This window comes from Eptesicus fuscus, chromosome 22, assembly GCF_027574615.1.
Source record: "Eptesicus fuscus isolate TK198812 chromosome 22, DD_ASM_mEF_20220401, whole genome shotgun sequence".
In the NCBI taxonomy this organism is placed as follows: Eukaryota; Metazoa; Chordata; class Mammalia; order Chiroptera; family Vespertilionidae; genus Eptesicus; species Eptesicus fuscus.
Window position 1 is genome coordinate 607,193 of NC_072494.1, and position 20,671 is coordinate 627,863.

General features: G+C 48.2%; 1 protein-coding gene across 1 annotated transcript; it reads right to left on the reverse strand.

Annotated features, from left to right (window-relative positions):
• Window positions 1-1,365: 1,365 nt before the first annotated feature.
• LOC114229886 (butyrophilin subfamily 3 member A3-like) lies at window positions 1,366-20,128 on the reverse strand. Its single transcript, XM_054711910.1, is given in 5 exon segments — window positions 1,366-2,021; window positions 3,983-4,009; window positions 4,400-4,423; window positions 5,590-5,616; window positions 19,828-20,128. Coding segments are annotated over 5 exon segments (1,035 nt in total).
• Between the last annotated feature and the right edge of the window lie 543 nt (window positions 20,129-20,671).

Sequence of the window (20,671 nt, forward strand, 5' to 3'; positions counted from 1 at the left end):
GGGTAGCTAATGGGCTGTGGGAGGTGCAGCAAGTGCTGCCAAAGCAAGTGAAACTCACAAGAACATTGTAACTATGGTGACCACTACCTTGTTTACCTCTGACTATAAAATAAAGGCTCAGCTTGCCGTCCGGATCTTTTTCTGTGGTCTCAGCCAGGCACAGAAGACCCACCTAGACCCAGCGTATTCTCTGTGTCTGTCTTTTCTTCATCCTTTGCCGGCCCTCCCTCAGGCTCGCCGAACCCTTGGCTGTGCTGCCACGGCAAACATTAGGTCATGAAATTTGTGATTTTTATTACAGCAGCATGCACAGCTAATACAATGAGGATTTTGTGAAAATGTGGCAAGGTTGGAACTGTGTAACTGTGGGAATAAACTGTGGGGGTGAATATATAGAAGAAGCTCATTTGCAGAGTGAAGATTATTAACCAATTTATTTAACAAATGTAACCTGCCAACCACCTGCCAGGGGGAGGGGACCCGGTGGTGACCAATCACAGTCATGGTGATGGAGTGGCTCGTCCCCAGGACCCAACAGTTAAAGGAACCTCCAGGAACATCAACGCATGCTCAGTGTGGAGTGTCCCTTTCCTGGAGATGGGGCTACAGTGTGAGAAAAAGTCCACTGCAGTTCACCTGGCTCCCTTCCCCAATTCATGCCTCACACGTGAGCTTCAGGGATGAAGCTGGAGGGTTGGTTGGGCTTCATGGTCACAGGTCACAAGCTGGTTAGGAGTTTGGCCTCTAGTCCCTTCTCAGCCCCGGGTGATGTGGTCACTGTGAATTCATTCTGTGGACAACGTCATCATGGACAGCCAGCCAATGGAGCAGTGGGCCATGGCTCTGACAGTCCCCCTTGAAGGAACCAGGTGGGGTGTGGCCTTCCTAGTCACCTACAGTGACCTTCACCCTGGGGCCCAGAGAGGGAACCTCAGGCTGACCATGACCCTGCCCAACAGGAACAACTGGCTGTAAAGGAACAGACTGGAGGTAGAGGGAGGGTCAGAGGTCAAACACCTCCCAGCAGCACTGCTTCCTGCATGAATTACACGTCACTTCCCTGGGCCCTGCCTCCCTTTCCACATGTTCAGTGAGGCCCCCTCACAGGGGTGCTGTGAGGATTGGTGAGTGAAAGTCACCCGAAGCCTTTAGCCCAGCACCCACCACATTCTATGTTATCCCTGAGTGTGAGCTATGGTGGCAGGAAGGGAGCTGAGTCACTTTGGAAAGTTAACTGCACCCAGGTCTCATCATCTGTCAGGTGGAAACGTTGAAAGATAACTAGTAAAGTGCTTCACTCAGTGAGCTTTTAGCAATTATGTTCCTGCTTGAGGTTTTGCTGTTAAGCAGGCCCTCGGCTCAGGACTAGGCAGGGGAAAGCAAAGACTGAACTTCTGCCTGAGGGTCCCCATTGCCATCAGCTGAGCCTGAGGTCACTTGGGTCTCCAGGGAAGGGCCAGGCACTGGGTCAGACACAGGGGAACTCCCCACTCCTTTTAGAGCTGGGCAAATGGTCAAGGCAGTGGCCTCCACTGAGGAAACCCTGAAAACAGGCCACAGAGGCCCAGAGAAGGAAGCCTGTGAGAAGGTGTACATGTGGACTCCATCGATGGCATCATAGAACGAGACCTCCCCCCTCTCATAGTCCAGGAAGACCCCCACTCTTTCAGGAGAGTTGGCAATTGTAAGTTTGGTCCAGGGATCTGTTCGAGCGTGGAAGTCATGCCCATCTAACAGTACTATTGTCCAGAATCCATTCTGGGGTGTTATTTTATCATAATGTTTTCTCTCCACGTTCTCCCTACACACCCCAAATTGCCACTGTTTCCTGTCCCCCACATCCACCTCCCAGAAGTGTCTGCCTGATGAGAAGCTCTCATGGCCCAGCACACAGGAACGATATTGAAATCTCTTGGGGTTGTCTGGCAGGCTCTGCCTTGCTTCTGTATAGTTCAGGCTCCTCTGGTCCTTGGAAATAAGGAGTTAGGGGTGTGCAGTGTCTGGATCCAGAATCACGTCCGCTGCAGAGAGTTCCAATGGTGTGGGGTCAGCCATAGTATCCGGACCTGAGAGCCTCAGGCTCCAAGGCTTGGGTCTGGCTGGTGAGACCTGAGCCCAGAGCCTGGGGTCCCAGCTGCCCTGAGTGTGACCCTCAGCAAAGCCAAGAGAAACCACAGGGCCTGGTGTTCAGTGAGGAAGGGAGGGTGAGGAGGGCTGGGGTCTGCCTAACCCACCCTCTCAAGGGGCACCTTCCTTCTATCTTCCTCCTGTTTCCTCCCCAAAAGGACTGAGCCCATGTGTGCTGCACAGTCACATGGATTCCAAGGGCCCCAGCCCCTGGTCTACCCTCCTGAGTTGGATTGTGGGGAAGGGGCTGTAAGCTGACAAGGTCCTTGCACCTGTAGGGGCTAGCAAGGCTGGCACCCTACCCGCACAGATTTCCCAGGCCTGTTTGGATGGCAACTAATCAGTATAACGAGAGCAGCCCCTGCCTACAGAGCAGGTCAGCCTGAGGCTTACCCCTATAACTGCTCCCTGCACTAATGCAGCACAGATTCCTTCCTTTCCCAGGGTTTGTTTATATGACTGCTATCAGTAGGATAAGAGCTACTTTCATGGCTTACCAAGAAATATGTATCCAACTAGTGAGATTTATTGTAACAAGAAACCTGTCCTTCAACTTATCCCTCCAGTAGTGATTTTAGAGAAACAAAGAATGTTTTCCTTGTGAGTGATTCCTTGCTTAGTGTCTTATGCATAAAAAGCACTGTATTACTAATAAAATTGGCCAGAGCTTCTCGAGAGCTGTGGACCTCCTGAATCCCGCTGTCCTGTCTTTCTTTCTCTTCTCAAATCCCACCTCCCTACCTCAGCCTGGTTCAATCGTCAGGCTGGACCTGACACTGGATGACTTCCTTTTCTGCACAGTATGTTTTCAGACACACACACACTCACACACACACACACACACACACACACTCACACACACACACTCACACACACACGCACACGCACGCGTGCGCGCACACACACTCACACTCACACACACACACACACACACACACACACTCACACACACCCGCACACACACTCACACACTTACACTCACACACACTCTCACACACACACTCACACACACACTCACTCACACACACTCACACACTCTCACACACACTCACACATACACTCACACACACACACTCACTCACACACACACTCACTCTCACACACTCACACACTCACTCACACACACACTCACACAGACACACACACTCACACACTCTCACACACACTCACACACTCACTCACACACACTCACACACTCTCACACACACTCACACACACACTCACTCTCACACACTCACTCACACACTCACACACACACACTCACACACTCACGCACACTCACACACACGCGCGCGCACTCTCACACACACTCACACACACACACACATGCTATGTAATGTCACACTCTCAATGTGATGTCTGTAACATAGGAATAAAAGCACTCATCTTTAGGGCAGAATCACACAGAATGTGAGCTACACTGAGCCCAAGGCCAGGCGTCGAGGAAACATGTGTTGTGACCATAGGGACCAGGTCTCTGCTGTGCTGGGGCCATGCTGGGCTCTATGTGACCTTCGCTCCCCACCTGCCCCTCCCTCTTTGCCCAGGAATCCGTACCCCTTGGGCAGCATCATTGAGCTCCCTTGCCTCTGGTCGGGGCAGGAGGGGCAGCAGCTGGGCCAGGTCACCTCGTCCCTCTCCCTCCAGCCCCTGCCCCCAGCTCCACCCCTAATGCCTTCTCCTTCCCCACAGACCCGGGGAAGCCCAGGGCAGCAGCTGTCCCTGGCTTTCTTGGCAGCAGATGGGCACACTGTGGGGACCTTGTATTACCCAGACAGATGTCCCCCAGTCAAGAGCTGGAGAAGAAGGGAGCCAGGCCCCTCTGTTGTCCCAGGGAACACAGTCATTCACTCACCAGGCTGGTAAAGGGCCATCTTCCACTCTGGAAGGAAGGAGACACAGGCAAGGAAAGGTCATCATTTCTGTTCTCCCCCCATCATTCTCCTCACTGAGCCTCTTCCCTCTCCTTCCCACCAATATCTAGTTTCCTTCCCCCACAGCTCTGAGGATGAGGCATAAAAGCTCTCAGAATGTGGGCTTCCCTCCATCACGGTGGGGCTGTGGGTGATGGGGTCAGGCCTTGCCCAGGTGTGGGTGTTTGTCAGAGGTGAGGGGACGCTGGAGCTGGAAGGTCCTCTGGGTGTCCAGAAAGGCAGAGTGGTCCTCCACAGAACATGAGCTCTGAGCAGGGTCTGACGACCCCTCACCAGCACAGAGAGGGTTGAAGGGCTTTGTACACAGGTGCCAGGACCAGAGAACAGGAGTCACTCACCAGCATAGGCCTGAGCCCTGTCACCTGCAAAGGAAGACAGCAGTCACCTCACCTGTCCTTTCTGAGTCCTTTCCTCTCTCTCCCTGCTGACCCCCACCTCCCTCCCTCTGCCTGTTCAGTTCCCTGCTCCCCCTCCTCTCTAAGGTCACCTGCACCTAATGACCCACAGGCACAGAGTGGGGCTGTCCCAGCTGTACTTGCAGGTCTGTCCTGTACGTGTCTGAACAGCAGTCACCTTTAACCATCGTTTCCCATCCTGAAGTTTCAGTTACCCTCTGTCAACCACAGTTGGAAAATATTAAATGGAAAATTCCAGAAATGAGGAGTTCATACGTTTTAAATTGCACATGATTCTGAGCAGCATGATGACATCCTGTGCCATCCATCTCTGACATGCCAACCTGAGAATCTTCCCTGTGCCCAGCATGTCCACCCTGTGTTCCTCCCATGAGCACTTAGTCACTGAGGAGCCGGGTCTATGGTCAGATCTGCCTCAGCTTCACAGGGCTTATATGAAAGTCCCCCTTCTGTTCCTTAATAATGACCATCAATTGCAGTGATGCAGGCCATTGGGGTATGGCAATGAGAAGCCTTCCTCTAAGGGAGAAGGAGAATCCCACTATACACAGGGTGTGGTGCTGTCCATGGGCCAGGTACCCACTGGGGTCATGGATCCCATGCCGCTGGCATCCGAGGTGCCTGTCTTCCTCCTGTACGTGGCTAGGCTTGCCGTGTGCATACGTGTATGCATGTGTGTGCTGAAACCCATCTGCCTCAATCTGCATGATTTCCTGCCATTTTCCAAAAAGAATAGGGCGACTTATTGAGAGAATTTCAAACACTGCTTTTCAGCAGTTATAATAAATCTGAGACAACTGACACCAGCCCCTCCTCTTGTAGAGAATGTTCTCTCTCCTTCCGGTTTCCTCTCAGCAGCCTATAGATCCTGTAGAGCAGCCAGGGAGGGAGGGCCTCCCATCCTGAGTCCATCTCTCCTCTCCTTTCTGGGGTTCCCTGGACATCCGGGTACAAGCGGCCTGGTGGAGAGAGCCTGACCCCTTTCTCCAGGGAGGAAACCCTGCCCGACCTCCCCCATCAGTGTCCTCATTCCTTCCCCTGGGCGGTCAGGGGTGAGGAAGGGGTTGGACAGGTCCCATCAGAGAGTCTTAGATGTGGGTCCAGGTACTCACGTGCCAGGTACAGCTTTTTCGTCCACCCTGCAGGAGTAACAGGAGGGGTCGGTGAGGGGTCGGTTACTGCAGGAGTAACAGGAGGGGTCGGTAACCAGGGACACCAGAACCCCGTGGCGAGGGATCATTACTTACTGAGCTCGTCCTGCAGATTCTCTGGAAATAAGCCAAAAGAGGAGGTGCTGTCAAGGGGCTTTAGGGGGAGGACCCGAGCGGTGGGTGGGCAGCCTGGGGCGGGGAGGTCCCACCCACCTGCAGCCAGGCCTCACCATTGGCGATTTGCTGCTGCTGTTCCTTCTGGATCGAGGCCTGGTTTCTCTTCTGCAGGCGCCACTGTGAGATCACTGCTCCAAACAGGAGCCCCAGAAAAGCCAGAAGGGTCACCCCAAAGGCTACCCGCCAGGGCTGCGCGCTGGAGAAGATGGGGCCTGTGGAGCAAAAGTTCAGCTGCTCGCCTGAAGGGGCGCGGGATCTCTCGGGTGGGGAAGGGACATTTCTCTTCCCTACATTCCCAGAACTCTTCCTGTCACACATACTAGTGTCCTAATGCCTGGCTTTCACATGGGAATAGAGTATAATGTGCACACAGTCATTATCGTCTCCTCTCCACTCTCCAACCCCATTTATCAGCCTCTCATCAGGGGCTTAACCTGCTGACTCAGAAGGTGACCTTTGGGGCTGGAGGTCATGGGGTCACATTCTGGGTCTTCAGCTCTGTGACCTTGAATCAATGACTTAGCTCATCTGTTCTCAGTGTCCTAATCGGCAGAGCATTCAAAAGTACCTGACACAATGTCAGAGCCATGTGACAGTTTATTCATTTTAAAATCATAAACATCTTCAAGATCTAAGAGGTCGACGATGATATGGCTGGCTGCAAGATAGTATGTGAGTGAGAGAGCGAAAGGAGAGTGCATGGATGTGCAGGGAGTGTCTGTATGTGTGAGTGAGGGACAGCTGTATTCCGCAAGACTGTTGGTGACTGGCAGACTAGACTGCCCTGGCTGGGCACCCTCCACTGCTGCTGAAATCTCTCCCAGAGTGGCCAGCTCTGTCATGGAGACCACACCATCTTCTAGGGGAGACCATCTGTGATTGGAATACCAGCCTTACCTTGAACCAAGGAGGCCTTGGATACCTCCCAGGACCCTAAAACCACAACGCCCAGGGACCAGCTGCCTCAGCTACAAACCCACAAACACGGAGACTTCAGCCTCCACGGCCACAGGCACCTATAAAGTTTGTCCAGGGGAGACAAGGTGGTGACTGAATACACGGATGGGTCCTGCAACTTCTCACAGAGCAGAGGGAAGGAACAGCTGCATCAAATAACACCCACCAGAATTGGAGAATTAAACACAGCTGGTGAGGCAATCATGGACAGAAAGGTCACAGATCACCTGAGAGAAATAAGCTCTGCCTCCTCAGACTCATCTGGGTATTTGTTCTGTGTTTGTTGTTTGCATTTTTGGGGGTAGTTGTTGGTTTTGTGGAGTTTTCTCCCCACATACATATAATTCCCCCCCCCTTTTCCCCTCTCTTTCTTCTCTCTCTTGCATTTTTTCCTTTTCTCAATATCATTTATGCACTCTTTTCTCTCCCCTAATTCTTTTTTCTCTGGTAGTCACCTTTAGTTGGGGTTATTGGTATCATGAATCCATTTGTGTTTGGTGCCCTGTGTGTTGTGTCTTGTTGTGTTGTATTTTGTGCCTTTAAGTCAGTGCAGGAGAGAGAGAACTACATAACCAGATACCCTGTGATTATCAAACATGGGGAGACAAAGAAACAACCCCCATACAAAAGAAAAGGAGGAATCACCAGAAAAGGAAGTAAATGAAATGGAGGCAAGCAATTTGTCAGAGAAATAATTCAGAGCAATGGTCATAAGGACGCTGAAAAGGATGGAATACAAATTCAACAATATGTGTAAAATCAAGAGGAAATGAATAAGAACCAAGAAGAAATGAAGAATGACATTGCTGCAATAAAGAACACAATAGAAAGCATCAACAGTAGACTAGAAGAAGCAGAGGACAGCATCAGTAAGCTAGAAGTTGAGATAGGAAAAACTACCCAAGCAGAGCAGCAACTGGAAAAACAAACTTAAAAAAGAAGAGGAGAGCATAAGGGAACTTAGGGACAACAAGAAATGAAACAACATCTGCATAAGAGGGGTGTCAGAAGGAGAGGAAACTGAGCAATGATTAGAAAACCTGTTTGAAGAAATAATGACAGGAAACATCCCTGATATCAGGAAGAAAAAACTCACACAAGTTGAAGAAGCTTACAGAGTCCCAAACAAGATGAACCCCAAAAGAAAGACACCAAAACACATTACAATTAAATTGGCAATCACCAACGACAAAGTAAGAATCTTAAAGGCTGCAGAGACACAGAAAGTTACATACAAGGGATCTCCCATCAGACTATCGACTGATTTTTCAATAGAAACACATCAGGCCAGAAGGGAACAGAAGAAAATATACAAAATCATGCAAAGCAAGCATCTGAATCCAAGAATACTGTACCCAGAAATGTTATCAATCAAAGTTGAGGGTGCAATCAGGAGCTTCACAGACAAAAAACAACTAAGAAAGTTTATTACCACCAAGCCAGCAATGCATGAAATGCTACAGGGTCTGGTGTAAAAAGAAGAAATTGGAAGGGAAGAAGGAACACAGGCATGAAGAATAAAATGGTGACAAACAAGAACCTATCAATAACTTTAAATGTAAATAGATTAAATGCCCTAATCAAAAGACATAGGGTAGCTGAATGGGTAAGAAAACATGACACATATATTGGCTGTCTACAGGAGACCCACCTCAGAACAAAGGACTCACATAGACTGACGGTGTAGGGATAGAAAAAGGTTTTTCAGGTGAATGGAAATGAAAAAAAAGCTGGGGTAGCAATACTAATATCTCACAAATTAGACTTCAAAGTGAAGGCCATAACAAGAGATAAGGAAGGCCACTTCACAATACTAAAGGGATCAATCCAACAAGAAGAAATAACTCTGGTAAACATATATGCACCAATTCAGGAGCATCCAAATACATAAAAAAACTTCTGGAAGATATCAAGGGAAAGATTGAGAGCAATACAGTCATAGTGAGGGACTTTAATACCCACTAACATCACAGGCTAAATCCTCTAAACAAAAAAAATCACATCAATCCTAAATGACCCACTAGATCAGATGGAATTAATTGACATCTTCAGAACATTTCACCCCAAAGCCACAGAATATACATTCTTCTCAAGTACACACAGGTCATTTTCAAAGATAGACTACATACTAGGGCACAGGCAGTCTCTTCAAATTTAAGAAGACAGAAATCATATCAAGCATCTTCTCAGATCACAATGGCATAAAAATAGAAATCAACTACAATAAAAACAATAAAAAATCAAACACCTGGAGGCTAAACAGTATGGTATTAAACAATGACTGGGTTACCAGAGAGATCAAAGAAGAAATATAAAGCATCATGGCAACAAATGACAATGAAAACACAACAATCCACAATCTATGGGACACAGTGAAAGCAGTCTTGAGAGGGAAGTGCATAGCTCTACATGCCTACCTTAAAAAAACAAGAAAAAATGGTAATAAATTATCTAACTCTACCACTCAAAGAGTTAGAGAGCAATAAGAAAAGCCCAGCATAAGCAGAAAGAAGGAAATAATAAAGATCAGAGCAGAAATAACATAGAGAAAAACAAACAAACAAACCAAACCAAAACACACCAATACAAAGGTAAACAAAACCAAGAGTTGGATCTTTGGAAGAATAAACAAGATTGATGAACCTCTAGCCAGGCTCACCAAGAAGCAGAGAGAGAGGACCCAAATAAACAGGTGAAGTAACAACCGATTCCAAAGAAATACAAAGGATTTTCAAAAAATACAATGAACAACTCCATTCCAACAAAATGGACAACCTACATGAAATGGACATATTTTTAGAAAAATACAAGCTCCCAAAACTCAATCAGGAAGAATAAAAAACTGAATAGGCCGATAACCACCAAAGAAATTTTTTTTCAATTTTTTTTATTAAGGTATTATATGTGTACATATCTTACCATTGCCACCCCCCACCACCAAAGAAATTGAAGCACTGATCAGAAATCTTCCAGCAAACAAAAGGCCTGGTCCAGACAGCTTTACACAGGAGTTCTACCAAGCATTCAAAGAAGAACTAAAATCTATCCTCCTTAAACTATGCCAAAAAATTCAAGAGGAAGGCACACTTCCAAGCTCTTGCTATGAAGCCAGCATTACCCTAATTCCAAAACCAGATAAAGATACCACAAAAAAAAGAGAACTACAGGCCAATATCTTTGATGAGCATAGATGCTAATATTCTCAACAAAATTCTAGCAAATTGAATCCAGCATTACATTAGAAAGATCATATACCGTTACCAAGTGGGATTTATTCCAGGGATGCAAGGATGGTACAATATCCACAAATCAATAAATGTGATACATCATATAAACAAATTGAGAGACAAAAATCACAAAATTAAATCAATCAATACAGAAAAAGCATTTGACAAAGCCCAACACCCTTCCTTGATAAAAAAAAAAACTCTCAGCAAAGTGGGAATAGAGGGATCATCCCTCAACATAATAAAAACCCTATATGACAAACCTACAGCCAACATCATACTCATTGGGCAAAAACTAAACTCATTTCCCGTAAGAAAAGGAACAAGACAGGAATGCCCACTTTCACTACTCCTGTTCAACTTAGTACTGGAAGTGCTAGCCACAGCGATTAGACAAGAAGAAGAAATAAAAGGCATCCAAATTGGAAAAGAAGACGAGTGAGGCCACGTGACCCTGGGTCTGGGAGAGGCCACGTGCCCCTGGGTCTGGGTGAAGCTAGATCCCGGGTCCGGGTGAGGCTGTGTGCCCCTGGATCTGGGTGAGGCTGGGTCCCGGGTCCGGGTGAGGCCGCGTGCACCTGGGTCTGGGTGAGGCCACGCGCCCCTGGGTCCGGGTGAGGCCACACGCCCCTGAGTCCGGGTGAGGCCGTGCCTCTGGGTCCAGCCAAGACCAAACCAGAGGGAGTCGGACCTGCATTACCACCATTTGTCCACCATCCAAAGCTGAAAAGTCAGTGTTGACATGTACACATAAGGAACTGGTGGACATTGAAATTGGGTCTCAAAAGAACTGTTGGTCTAAAAAGAAACTCACTATAGACTGATTCATTTGCCTGTCAGCATAACTATTATTGCTCGTCTCACATTCAGTTCTTATAAGTCTATTTCTAGTGACACATGATCTCGCTCATCTAGGGGAAATGATGAACAACATAGACTGATGAACAAGAACAGAACCAGAAACAAGGAGGCATCAATCGGACTATCAGGCCTCAGAGGGAGGGTGGGGGAGGGTGGGGAGAGGGGGGAGATATCAACCAAAGGACTTGTGTGCATGCATATGAGCCTAACCAATGGTTAAGATCAACAGGGGGTTGGGGCATCCGTGGGGAGGGGTGTGGGATGGGAATGGGGGGATGAGGAGAAATATGTGACACCTTAATCAATAAAGAAATTTAAAAATAAATAAATAAATAAAATAATCCTAGTTAAAAAAGAAAAACATGATTTGTTTAGTATATGGTTTTGTGACAACTGTTTATCTCTCTGGGGGGGAAAAATAAAGTTGAACCTTAAATCTCTGCCTCAACACTTAGTAAATTTCAGTTGGATCTAAGATTTAAATGTAAAAAATAAACCATAAACATATGAGAGAAAAAAATTGCAAAAGGCCGAAACCGGTTTGGCTCAGTGGATAGAGCGTCGGCCTGCAGACTGAAAGGTCCCAGGTTCGATTCCGGTCAAGGGCATGTACCTTGGTTGCAGGCACATCCCCAGTAGGGGTTGTGCAAGAGGCAGCTGATTGATGTTTCTCTCTCATCGATGTTTCTAACTCTCTATCCCTCTTCCTTCCTCTCCCTTCCTCTCTGTAAAAAATCAATAAAATATATATTTTTTTAAAAAAGAGAGAGAGATAGAGGGAAGACATAAACAAACGGAAGAACATACCATGTTGGTAGGGATTGGTAGAATCAACATCATTAAAATGTCTATACTACCCAAAGCAATCTACAAATTCAATGCAATCCCCATTAAAATACAAATGCCATATTTCAAAGATCTAGAACAAACTCTCAAAAATTCATCTGGAATAAAAGAAATGGCCCTAACCGGTTTGGCTCAGTGGATAGAGCGTCGGCCTGCAGACTGAAGGGTCCCAGGTTCGATTCCGGTCAAGGGCATGTACCTTGGTTGCGGGCACATCCCCAGTAGGGGGTGTGCAAGAGGCAGCTGATTGATGTTTCTAACTATCCCTCTCCCTTCTTCTCTGCAAAAAAAAAACAATAAAATATTCTTTAGAAAAAGAAAGAAAGAGAGAGAGAAAGGAAGGAAGGAAGGAAGGAAGGAAGGAAGGAAGGAAGGAAGGAAGGAAGGAAGGATACATCTACACAATAGAATACTATCTACACTAATCTACACTAATAAAGATGGGAAACCATAAAAATCCTACAAGACTACATAGACAGAGAGGAACCAAGATGGCGGCATAGTTAAACAACTAATCTGCTGCCTCACACAACAATTTCAAAAATACAACTAAAAGACAAAAACGTCTACCACCCAGAACCACGGGAAAGCTGGCTGAGTGGAAGATTTACAACTAAGAAGAGAAAGAACACAATCGCTGAAAAGCTGAGGTACGGAGGCACGCGAATCGGGCCGGCGGTGGGCGGCTGGGTGCGCGGCTTTTCTTCAACCCGCAGGGAGACAAGCTCCTGATCACTCTGAAATCCAGTTTCTGGGGACACTCGGGGGACCCAGGCACCCACGGGGAGAAGCTGGACTCTCGGCCTTCGGGTCGGAAAGTGAGAGTGACTTTTTTGCAGAGGTGCGCCCAGCAATCATCGTTTACTGCGCTGGAGCGCAGGGCGCAGGGACTTGGAAAAGTGGAAAGGCAGAGACAGCTGACGGCAGCCATCGCCGTTGGCCACGCCCCAGCCTAGTGACGCCCTGAGACCCCGCCCCGCACATTCTACAAACCCGCCCAGGCTCCACTCAGCGGCTTTTGCATATAAATGGCCTGTTCTGTGGCAGCTCAACCAAATTAACTGCAGCTCCAGTCAGACTGCTCCAAAACCGCCCAAGCAAAGGAGGAGAAAACTAGCCCTTGCAGTAGCTCCTGCTGGGGGACACACAGTACACAAGGGTACACCAAGAGTGTCCACCTCAAGTAACTGGGAGGCTGACCCGTTGAACCAATAGGACACCTTGTACACAAAACTACCCTACCAACTTAGGGAAGCAGAGAATATGAGAAGGCAAGGAAACAGATCACAAACCAAAGAAATGGAGGAGAACAAGCGACTGGACATAGAGTTCAAAACCACGGTTATAAGGTTTTTCAAGAATTTCATGGAAAAGGCCGATAAATTCAATGAGGACCAACTAGAAATTAAACATACACTGACTGAGATAAAAAATATTATACAGAGACCCAAAAGCAGACTAGAGGATTGCAAGAATCAACTCAAAGATTTGGAATACAAAGAGGCCAAGGACACTCCTCCAGAGAAGCATGAAGAGAAGAGAATTCAGAAAGTTGAAGATAGTGTAAGAAGCCTCTGGGACAACTTCAAGCGAACCAACATCAGAATTATGGAGGTACCAGAAGAAGAGAGAGAGCAAGATGCTGAAAACCTATTTGAAGAAATAATGAACGAAAACTTCCCCCACCTGATGAAAGAAATAGACTTACAAGTCCAGGAAGCACACAGAACCCCAAACAAAAGGAATCCAAAGAGGACCACACCAAGACACATCATAATTAAAATGCCAAGAGCAAAAGACAAAGAGAGAATCTTACAAGCAGCAAGAGAAAAACAGTTAGTTACCTACAAGGGAGCTCCCATACGATTATCAGCTGATTTCTCAACAGAAACCATGCAGGCCAGACGGGAGTGGCAAGAAATATTCAAAGTGATGAATAGCAGGAACCTACAACCAAGACTACTCTACCCAGCAAAGTTATCATTCAGAATTGAAGGGCAGATAAAGAGCTTCACAGATAAGAAAAAGCTAATGGAGTTCATCACCACCAAACCAGCATTATATGAAATGCTGAAAGGTATTCTTTAAAAAGAGGAAAAAGAAGAAGAAAGATAAAAATTATGAGCAACAAATACATATCTATCAACAAGTGAATCTAAAAGTCAAGTGAATTAAAAATCTGAGGAACAGAATAAACTGGTGAACTTAATAGAATCAGGCATAGAATGGGAGTGGATTGATAATTCTCAGGGGGAAAGGGGTGTCTGTGTGGGGAGTATGGGAAGAGACTGGACAAAAATCATACACCTATGGATAAGGACAGCGGGGGGGGGGGAGGTAAGGGTAGAGGGGGGGTAGGAACTGGGTGGTGGGGAGATATGTGGGGAAAAAGGAGAAACAATTGTAATCTGAACAATAAAGATTCATTAAAAAAAAAAAGACTACATAGACAGCGAAGTGACAAATGTCGTAGTAATATCTTTACTGACACAGCTCCTAGGGCAATGGAGACTAAGGAGAAAATAAACAAATGGGACTACATCAAAATAAAAAGCTTCTGCACAGAAAAAGAAACCATCAACAAAACAACAAGAAAGCCCACTGCATGGGAGAACATACTTGCCAATGCTATTTCTAATAAGGGTTTAATCTCCAAAATTTACAGAGAACTCATACAACTTAACAAAGGGAAGATAAACAATCCAATCAAAAAATGGGCAAAGGACCTGAGTAGACACTTTTTGAAAGAGGACATACAGAAGGCTGAGAGACATATGAAAACATGCTTGCCGAAACCGGTTTGGCTCAGTGGATAGAGCGTAGGCCTGTGGACTCAAGGGTCCCAGGTTCGATTCCGGTCGGGGGCATGTACCTTGGTTGCGGGCACATCCCCAGTAGGGGGTGTGCAGGAGGCAGCTGGTCGATGTTTCTCTCTCATCGATGTTTCTCACTCTCTATCCCTCTCTCTTCCTCTCTGTGGAAAATCAATAAAATATATTTAAAAAAATGATGAAAACATGCTCAAAGTCACTAATCATCCGAGAGATATAAATCAGAACAACAATGAGGTACCATCTCACACCTGTCAGAATGGCTATCATCAAAAAATCAACACAGGACAAGCGCTGGTGAGGATCTGGAGAAAAAGGAACCCTCGTGCACTGCTGGTGGGAATGCAGACTGGTGCAGCCACTGCGGAAGACAGTGTGGAGCTTCCTCAAAAGTTAAGATGGGAACTCCCATTTGACCCAGTAATCCTACTTGTAGGACTATATTTCAAGCAACCAGAAACACCAATCAGAAAGGATATATGCACCCCTTTATGCTAAGAGAAATAAGCCAGTTGGAGAAAGGTAAATATCACATGATCTCACTCAGATGTAGGATATAATGATCAACATAATTTGATGAACAAAAATAGATCCAGAGTCAAATGGCAGGGTAGGTGGGGAGTTAGAGACCAAACAAAGGACTTGTATGCATGCATATTTGCATGACCAATGGACACAGACACTGAGGTGAGAATGGCTTTGCGGGGGAGGAGTAAATCAGGGAAAAAGGAAACATATGTAAAATTTAGACAAGAAAAAAAAAAGAAAAAAATTGCATTACACTGAAATAATAATAATGCTTGTAGTGCAATCTCTTAAATATATATATATATATTTATATTTATATATATTTATATTTATATTTATATATTTATAAATCTCTTAAATATATATATCCTATAAAAAGGTAATTGCAAATAGACTGAACAGCAGGAGAACTGAACAACCAAAGTGTAATATGCTAATGATATGCTAAGGCAGCTCGACTGCTCGCTATGACATGCACTGACCACCAGGGGCAGATGCTCTGACAGGTCGGTTAGCTTGCTACTGGGGTCTGGCCAATAGGGACTGAGCAGATAGGCCAGACATGCCCTGGAGCCTTCCCCAGGTCCCTCCCTAGCCTGATTGTGCACTGGTCCCTCAGCCTGGCCTGCACCCCCTCGCAATCTGGGATCCCTCAGGGGACTCAGAGAGCTGATTTCAACCCTATCCCGCAGGCCACTCCCCTTGGGAGAGTGCCAGATGTAGGGCTCATGGCTGGAGAGCACTACTGGGGCAGTGCGAGCCTCTCCCTATCAGGACTGATTGGGCGTGAACCCATGGCAGGCTCAGTGGGTCCAAGATGAGTGGGAGCAGCAGGTAGGAGCTGCAGGCGGCGTTAGACTGTGGGTTTTGGCCCAATCCCTTAGGCCACCCCAACCGTACACTAATTTGTGCACTGGGCCTCTAGTCCTATATAATAAAGAGGTAATATGCAAATTGACCAACATGACTTCACACACAAGATAGCTGCCCTCATGTAGCCACAAGATGGCCACCCCCATGTGGCCACAAAATGGCCAGCAGGGGAGGGCAGTTGTGGGCAATCAGGCCAGCAGGGGAGGGCAGTTGAAAGCGACCAGGTTGGCAGCAGGGGGGCAGTTAGGGGCAACCAGGCCAGCAGGGGATGGTAGTTTGGGGTAACCGGGCCAGCAGGGCAAGGCAGTTGGGGGTGGCCAGGTGAGCATGAGGGGGAAGTTAGAGGTGATCAGGCCAGCTGGGGAGGGCAGTTGGGGTGACCAGGCCAGCAGGGGAGGGTATTTCGGGATGATCAGGCCGGCAGGGGAGGGCAGGGGAGGTGATTGGGCCAGCAGGTGAGGGCAGTTGGGGGCAATCGGGCTGGCAGGGGAGCAGTTATGTGTCGATTAGGATGGCAGAGGAGTGGTTAAGGCAGTGATAGGCAACCTTTTGAGCTTGGTGTGTCAAACTTCGCCAAAAAAACTGAGCATAACTCGGGTAGTGTGTCACTTTGAGGAAAAAACTAACTCCAAGACTCTAGTCGCAAATGTTTCATCCTCAGGAGCAGCAAATGTTTCATCCTCGGCATGTGGCCGCCTCAGCGGTTGCGTGTCAGAAATGGCTACGTGTGTCAGTGCTGACACACGTGTCATAGGTTCTCCATCACTGGGTTAGGGAGTGATCAGGACTGCAGGCAGAAGCAGTTAGGGTCAATCAGGCAGACAGGCAGGCGAGTGGTTAGGAGACAGCACTCCTGGATTGTGAGAGGGATGCCCCCGAGGGGACCCAGATTGGAGAGGGTGCAGGCTGGGCTGAGGGACAAGTCCACCTTCCCCAGTGCACAAATTTTGTGCACCAGGCCTCTAGTGTATATATATAAAACATAAACATCTTATTTTTCTTGCTTACACCACAGGCAGCATCTACAGGAGCTGATCCACAGCTCATTTCTCAGTGCATCGTGGGTCCTGGGGACCTTTCCCTCTCGGCATGGAGACACGTCTGTGCTTTCTCCCACAGGGCAGCCTCCACTGCACAGGAGTCCCCATGGGTGGCCTTTGCACTGTCTCTGACATTTTGTTATTATAACCAATGCTCTAAGAAATAACTTTGTGCCCCGGCTAGTTTGGCTCAGTGAATAGAGCATTGGCCTATGGACTGAAGGGTCCCAGGTTTCATTCTGGTCAAAGGCACATTTCTGGGTTGTGGGTTTGGTCCCCAGTGTGGGGTGTGCAGGAGGCAGCTGACCCATGATTCTCTCTCATCATTGATGTTTCTATCTCCCTCTCCCCCGCCCTTCCTCTTTGAAATCAATAAATATGTTATTTTTAAAAGGAAATGACTTTGTCCAGCAGCGATTTCACACAACCTTGAGCTGATCTGTCAGAAAAATTCCTAGAACTGGGATTTGGGTCAATAAATAAGTGGTTTGGATTAAGATTGCTCTACTGCCCCTCAATATAAGCTGTGTAAATTTATACAAAAATATACTAAATTATAACAACAAACATCAAAGAGTGACTGTCTCCCCACAATCCCGCCATCAGTGTTACCAATGACATGGTTTTGTTTGGTGAAAACATCTCCCTTTTTGGGGAGACAGGATACCCTTTCCTGAGGTATTTCCTCTGGAAACCATTCATTTTTCTACTGAGCTATTCTATGTTTGAGGAGATTAGCCCTTTCTCCAGGACGTGTCTGCACATATTTCCCACTTGGTCATGTGTTTGCTGACCTTTACCATTTCCCCATCCCCATCACCTGTCCCAGTGGGTGGCAGCAGGGATGCTCAGAAAATGTCTGTGACATTAGCAGTTTCATAGGGCAAAGGGCACCCAGGTCTCTGCTCTGAGCCTTATGTTCACTGCAAAGACCCAGGTCAGCAGCAGACAGTCAGGCCTCCTTTTCCCAGTGGCCATAGCTGAGCACAGTGTGGGGCCGGGCACTCACCTGCAATGGGGACCCTGGCTGTCTTCTCCTGGCTGAGCAGGGGGTTTCTGACGACACAGGAGACACCCTTCTCAGAGCCGCTTTTTAGGATCACAGACGATGTGGCTGCATACAGACCCTCTCCATCTGTAGCCACAGGTGCTGTCATGGCAGGCAAGCTCTCTGCCCCTTCACCTCTCCACTCTATGTGGGGCTGTGGGTACCAGCCTGCAGACGTGCACTCCACACGGATCCCTCCATCCTCATAGCCCTTCACTTCAACGTGAAGATCAGAGCCCAGGGCTAGGAAGGAAGAGTGAGCCAGAGTCATGGGGAGGCCTCTGTGTTGGTGAGGGTCCCCTCAGGAATGGGGCACACTCCACTAGATCACACGGGCAGGGTTCATAAGGAGCTGTTTACCACATGTGTTGTGCAGGGGAGACTGTTCCATGAGGTGACCACTGTCTGACCCTCGAGGACCCTAGAGCTAGATCCAGCTGGATCTAGGCCAGAACAGAGACTGTGTCCCATGGATCCCCTCAGAGACACCTGGACTCCTGCCCCTGCCTGGTGCTGGTTTCTGGAACTGGTCCTCATCAGCCCTAAGCATGTAAGTCATTCCCCTTATCTGGGTGGGTCATGCTCCCGTCCCCTATCTATCCTGTGTCCTGTGAGAGCTTGAGGCTTTGCCAGGTTGTGGGGAGGATATGCACATTTCTTTGCTGCACCCCACGCTGTTTCTGGTATGAAAGTCACCATAGTGAATTCTTGATATCATGAATCTAGAGTTTACAGCCTCTTTTCAGGTCTTTGGACTCGGGGGAATTTTATTTTGTGGTTGTGGAAGGGGAATGACTACATGGGAGAGAGCTGACCCAGGGCCAGGAACAGTGAGCTGTTATCACCAGTCCCTAAACTCTTAACCCAGGGGAGGTGGGAGGAAGCCTTTTGAAGAACCCAGTCCTGTAGGGAGGGATTTCTTAAGAGGAGCTGTGGTCTCAGGAAGGGACAACCCTGCAGGGAGAAAGTCAGGACCTCCCACCCCCACCTTCCTTCCTTCCTGTGCAAGGCAGGATTGTGTCCTGAGAAAGAGAAATGATGTTGGACATGAACAATTTCACGGAACAGCAGCATCAGACAAGGATGCTTTTTCCCCATGATGGGTCAGGACCAAACAAGTCCACTCAGTCATCAGGTCTGAACACAGAATAAAACACGAACAGTGTCCAGAACACAGCAACCAGCAATCATCCCCTGTCCTGGCTGTGAGTGACCAGTTACACACACACCCTCCTGACAGCATCTGATCCAGAGCCAAGGCCTCCTTCCATAAACTCCCCTAGTTGCCTATCAGCCCAAAAGTTATACCAAGTCTCCCTGACACCCCCTCATGGGGACACCCCATGTTTCCACACCTGTGTGTTCTCCCTCACTGAAACTAGACCTTAACTCAACTTATTCAACTGCAGGTGTGATCCTGGGGCCCTTGGCTGGAGGACATGGCAGCACAGGTGATGTCCCTGCAGCTCAGCCTCCCTGTACCCACAGCAGAAAGCACCTGGAGGGCCCAGGTCCATTGCCTGGAACACAGCTGAACCCACTCATCTGTTTGCCCCCCACTGAGGGGAGGTTTCCTCAGCCTTCCTGCCCCGACTCCACGACCCTTCTGAGACCCTGGAGGCTGCAGGAGGGGCATGTTCACGTGGTTCAGGAGGAGCCCTTCCTGCAGGGAACCGGTGTCTGTCAAGGGCCCAGAGAAGCAGAGGTGGAGGAGGGAGGCAGCTGCTGGTGTGAAGGCAGAAGTGCCTGAGATGGGCGTGGCCTGTGTCCCCAGGGCCCACAGAAGGAGCTCAGAACACCCTCAGGCTCACCTGCAACCTTCAGCTCCACCTGGGCTTTTGCAAAGAAATTGGCATCTTGGAAATAACACTGGTAGGTTCCACTGTCAGAGGCTCTGACATTGTGAATCCGCAGAGCAGCATTCCCCTGAGCAATGTCCTCTCTTAAAATCGACGTTCTACTTCGATACTCTGCTATCTCTGTTCCTTCCTTGCCATCTGCATATGCACGCACCACCTGCCTGAGGTTGGATCGCACCCACATCAGCTCCATGGTCTCAGCGCTCATCTTCGGAGACAGATGACAGGGCAGCTCAGCAACTTCACCCACCATGACCAGGATGGGCTCAGGGGGTCCAATCACAGCAAACTGAGCTGGTGAGCAGAAAGGGGTGCTCCATCAGAGGGAGCTGGAGGCCAGGGGGTAAGGGGGTGTCCCAGGAAGGGAGGATGAGGTAAGAAACACCTAGACAGGAACTCAGTCCTGACAGGTGTACATTCTGGATGGACCTCCCAGGTGTGGGGTGGAGTCCAAGGTTCTGACTGGGCATTAGAGGTAACTGCTCCAGGCACATAAATGCAGATGCTCCCTACCTGAGCAGGGCGTGAGCAGCTGGACCAAGGCAAGGCAGATGGGGAGGTGGAGCTGATGGAAGGCCAGGGACCTCACCATTGTGGGCTGTTGTGCACACAGAGAGACACCAGAAGGAGTGGGTAGAAATGACGACCTGAAGGAAGATGGAGAATCCACATGAGACCTCTGCCTCCCCAGGGCCGACTCCCGATGTACGCACCATCACTGGTGACCCCAGAGCCTCCTCTCAAATGTCTGCTGGGAGTCTCTTCACCTTTGACTCCAACATGGAAAACCACCCTA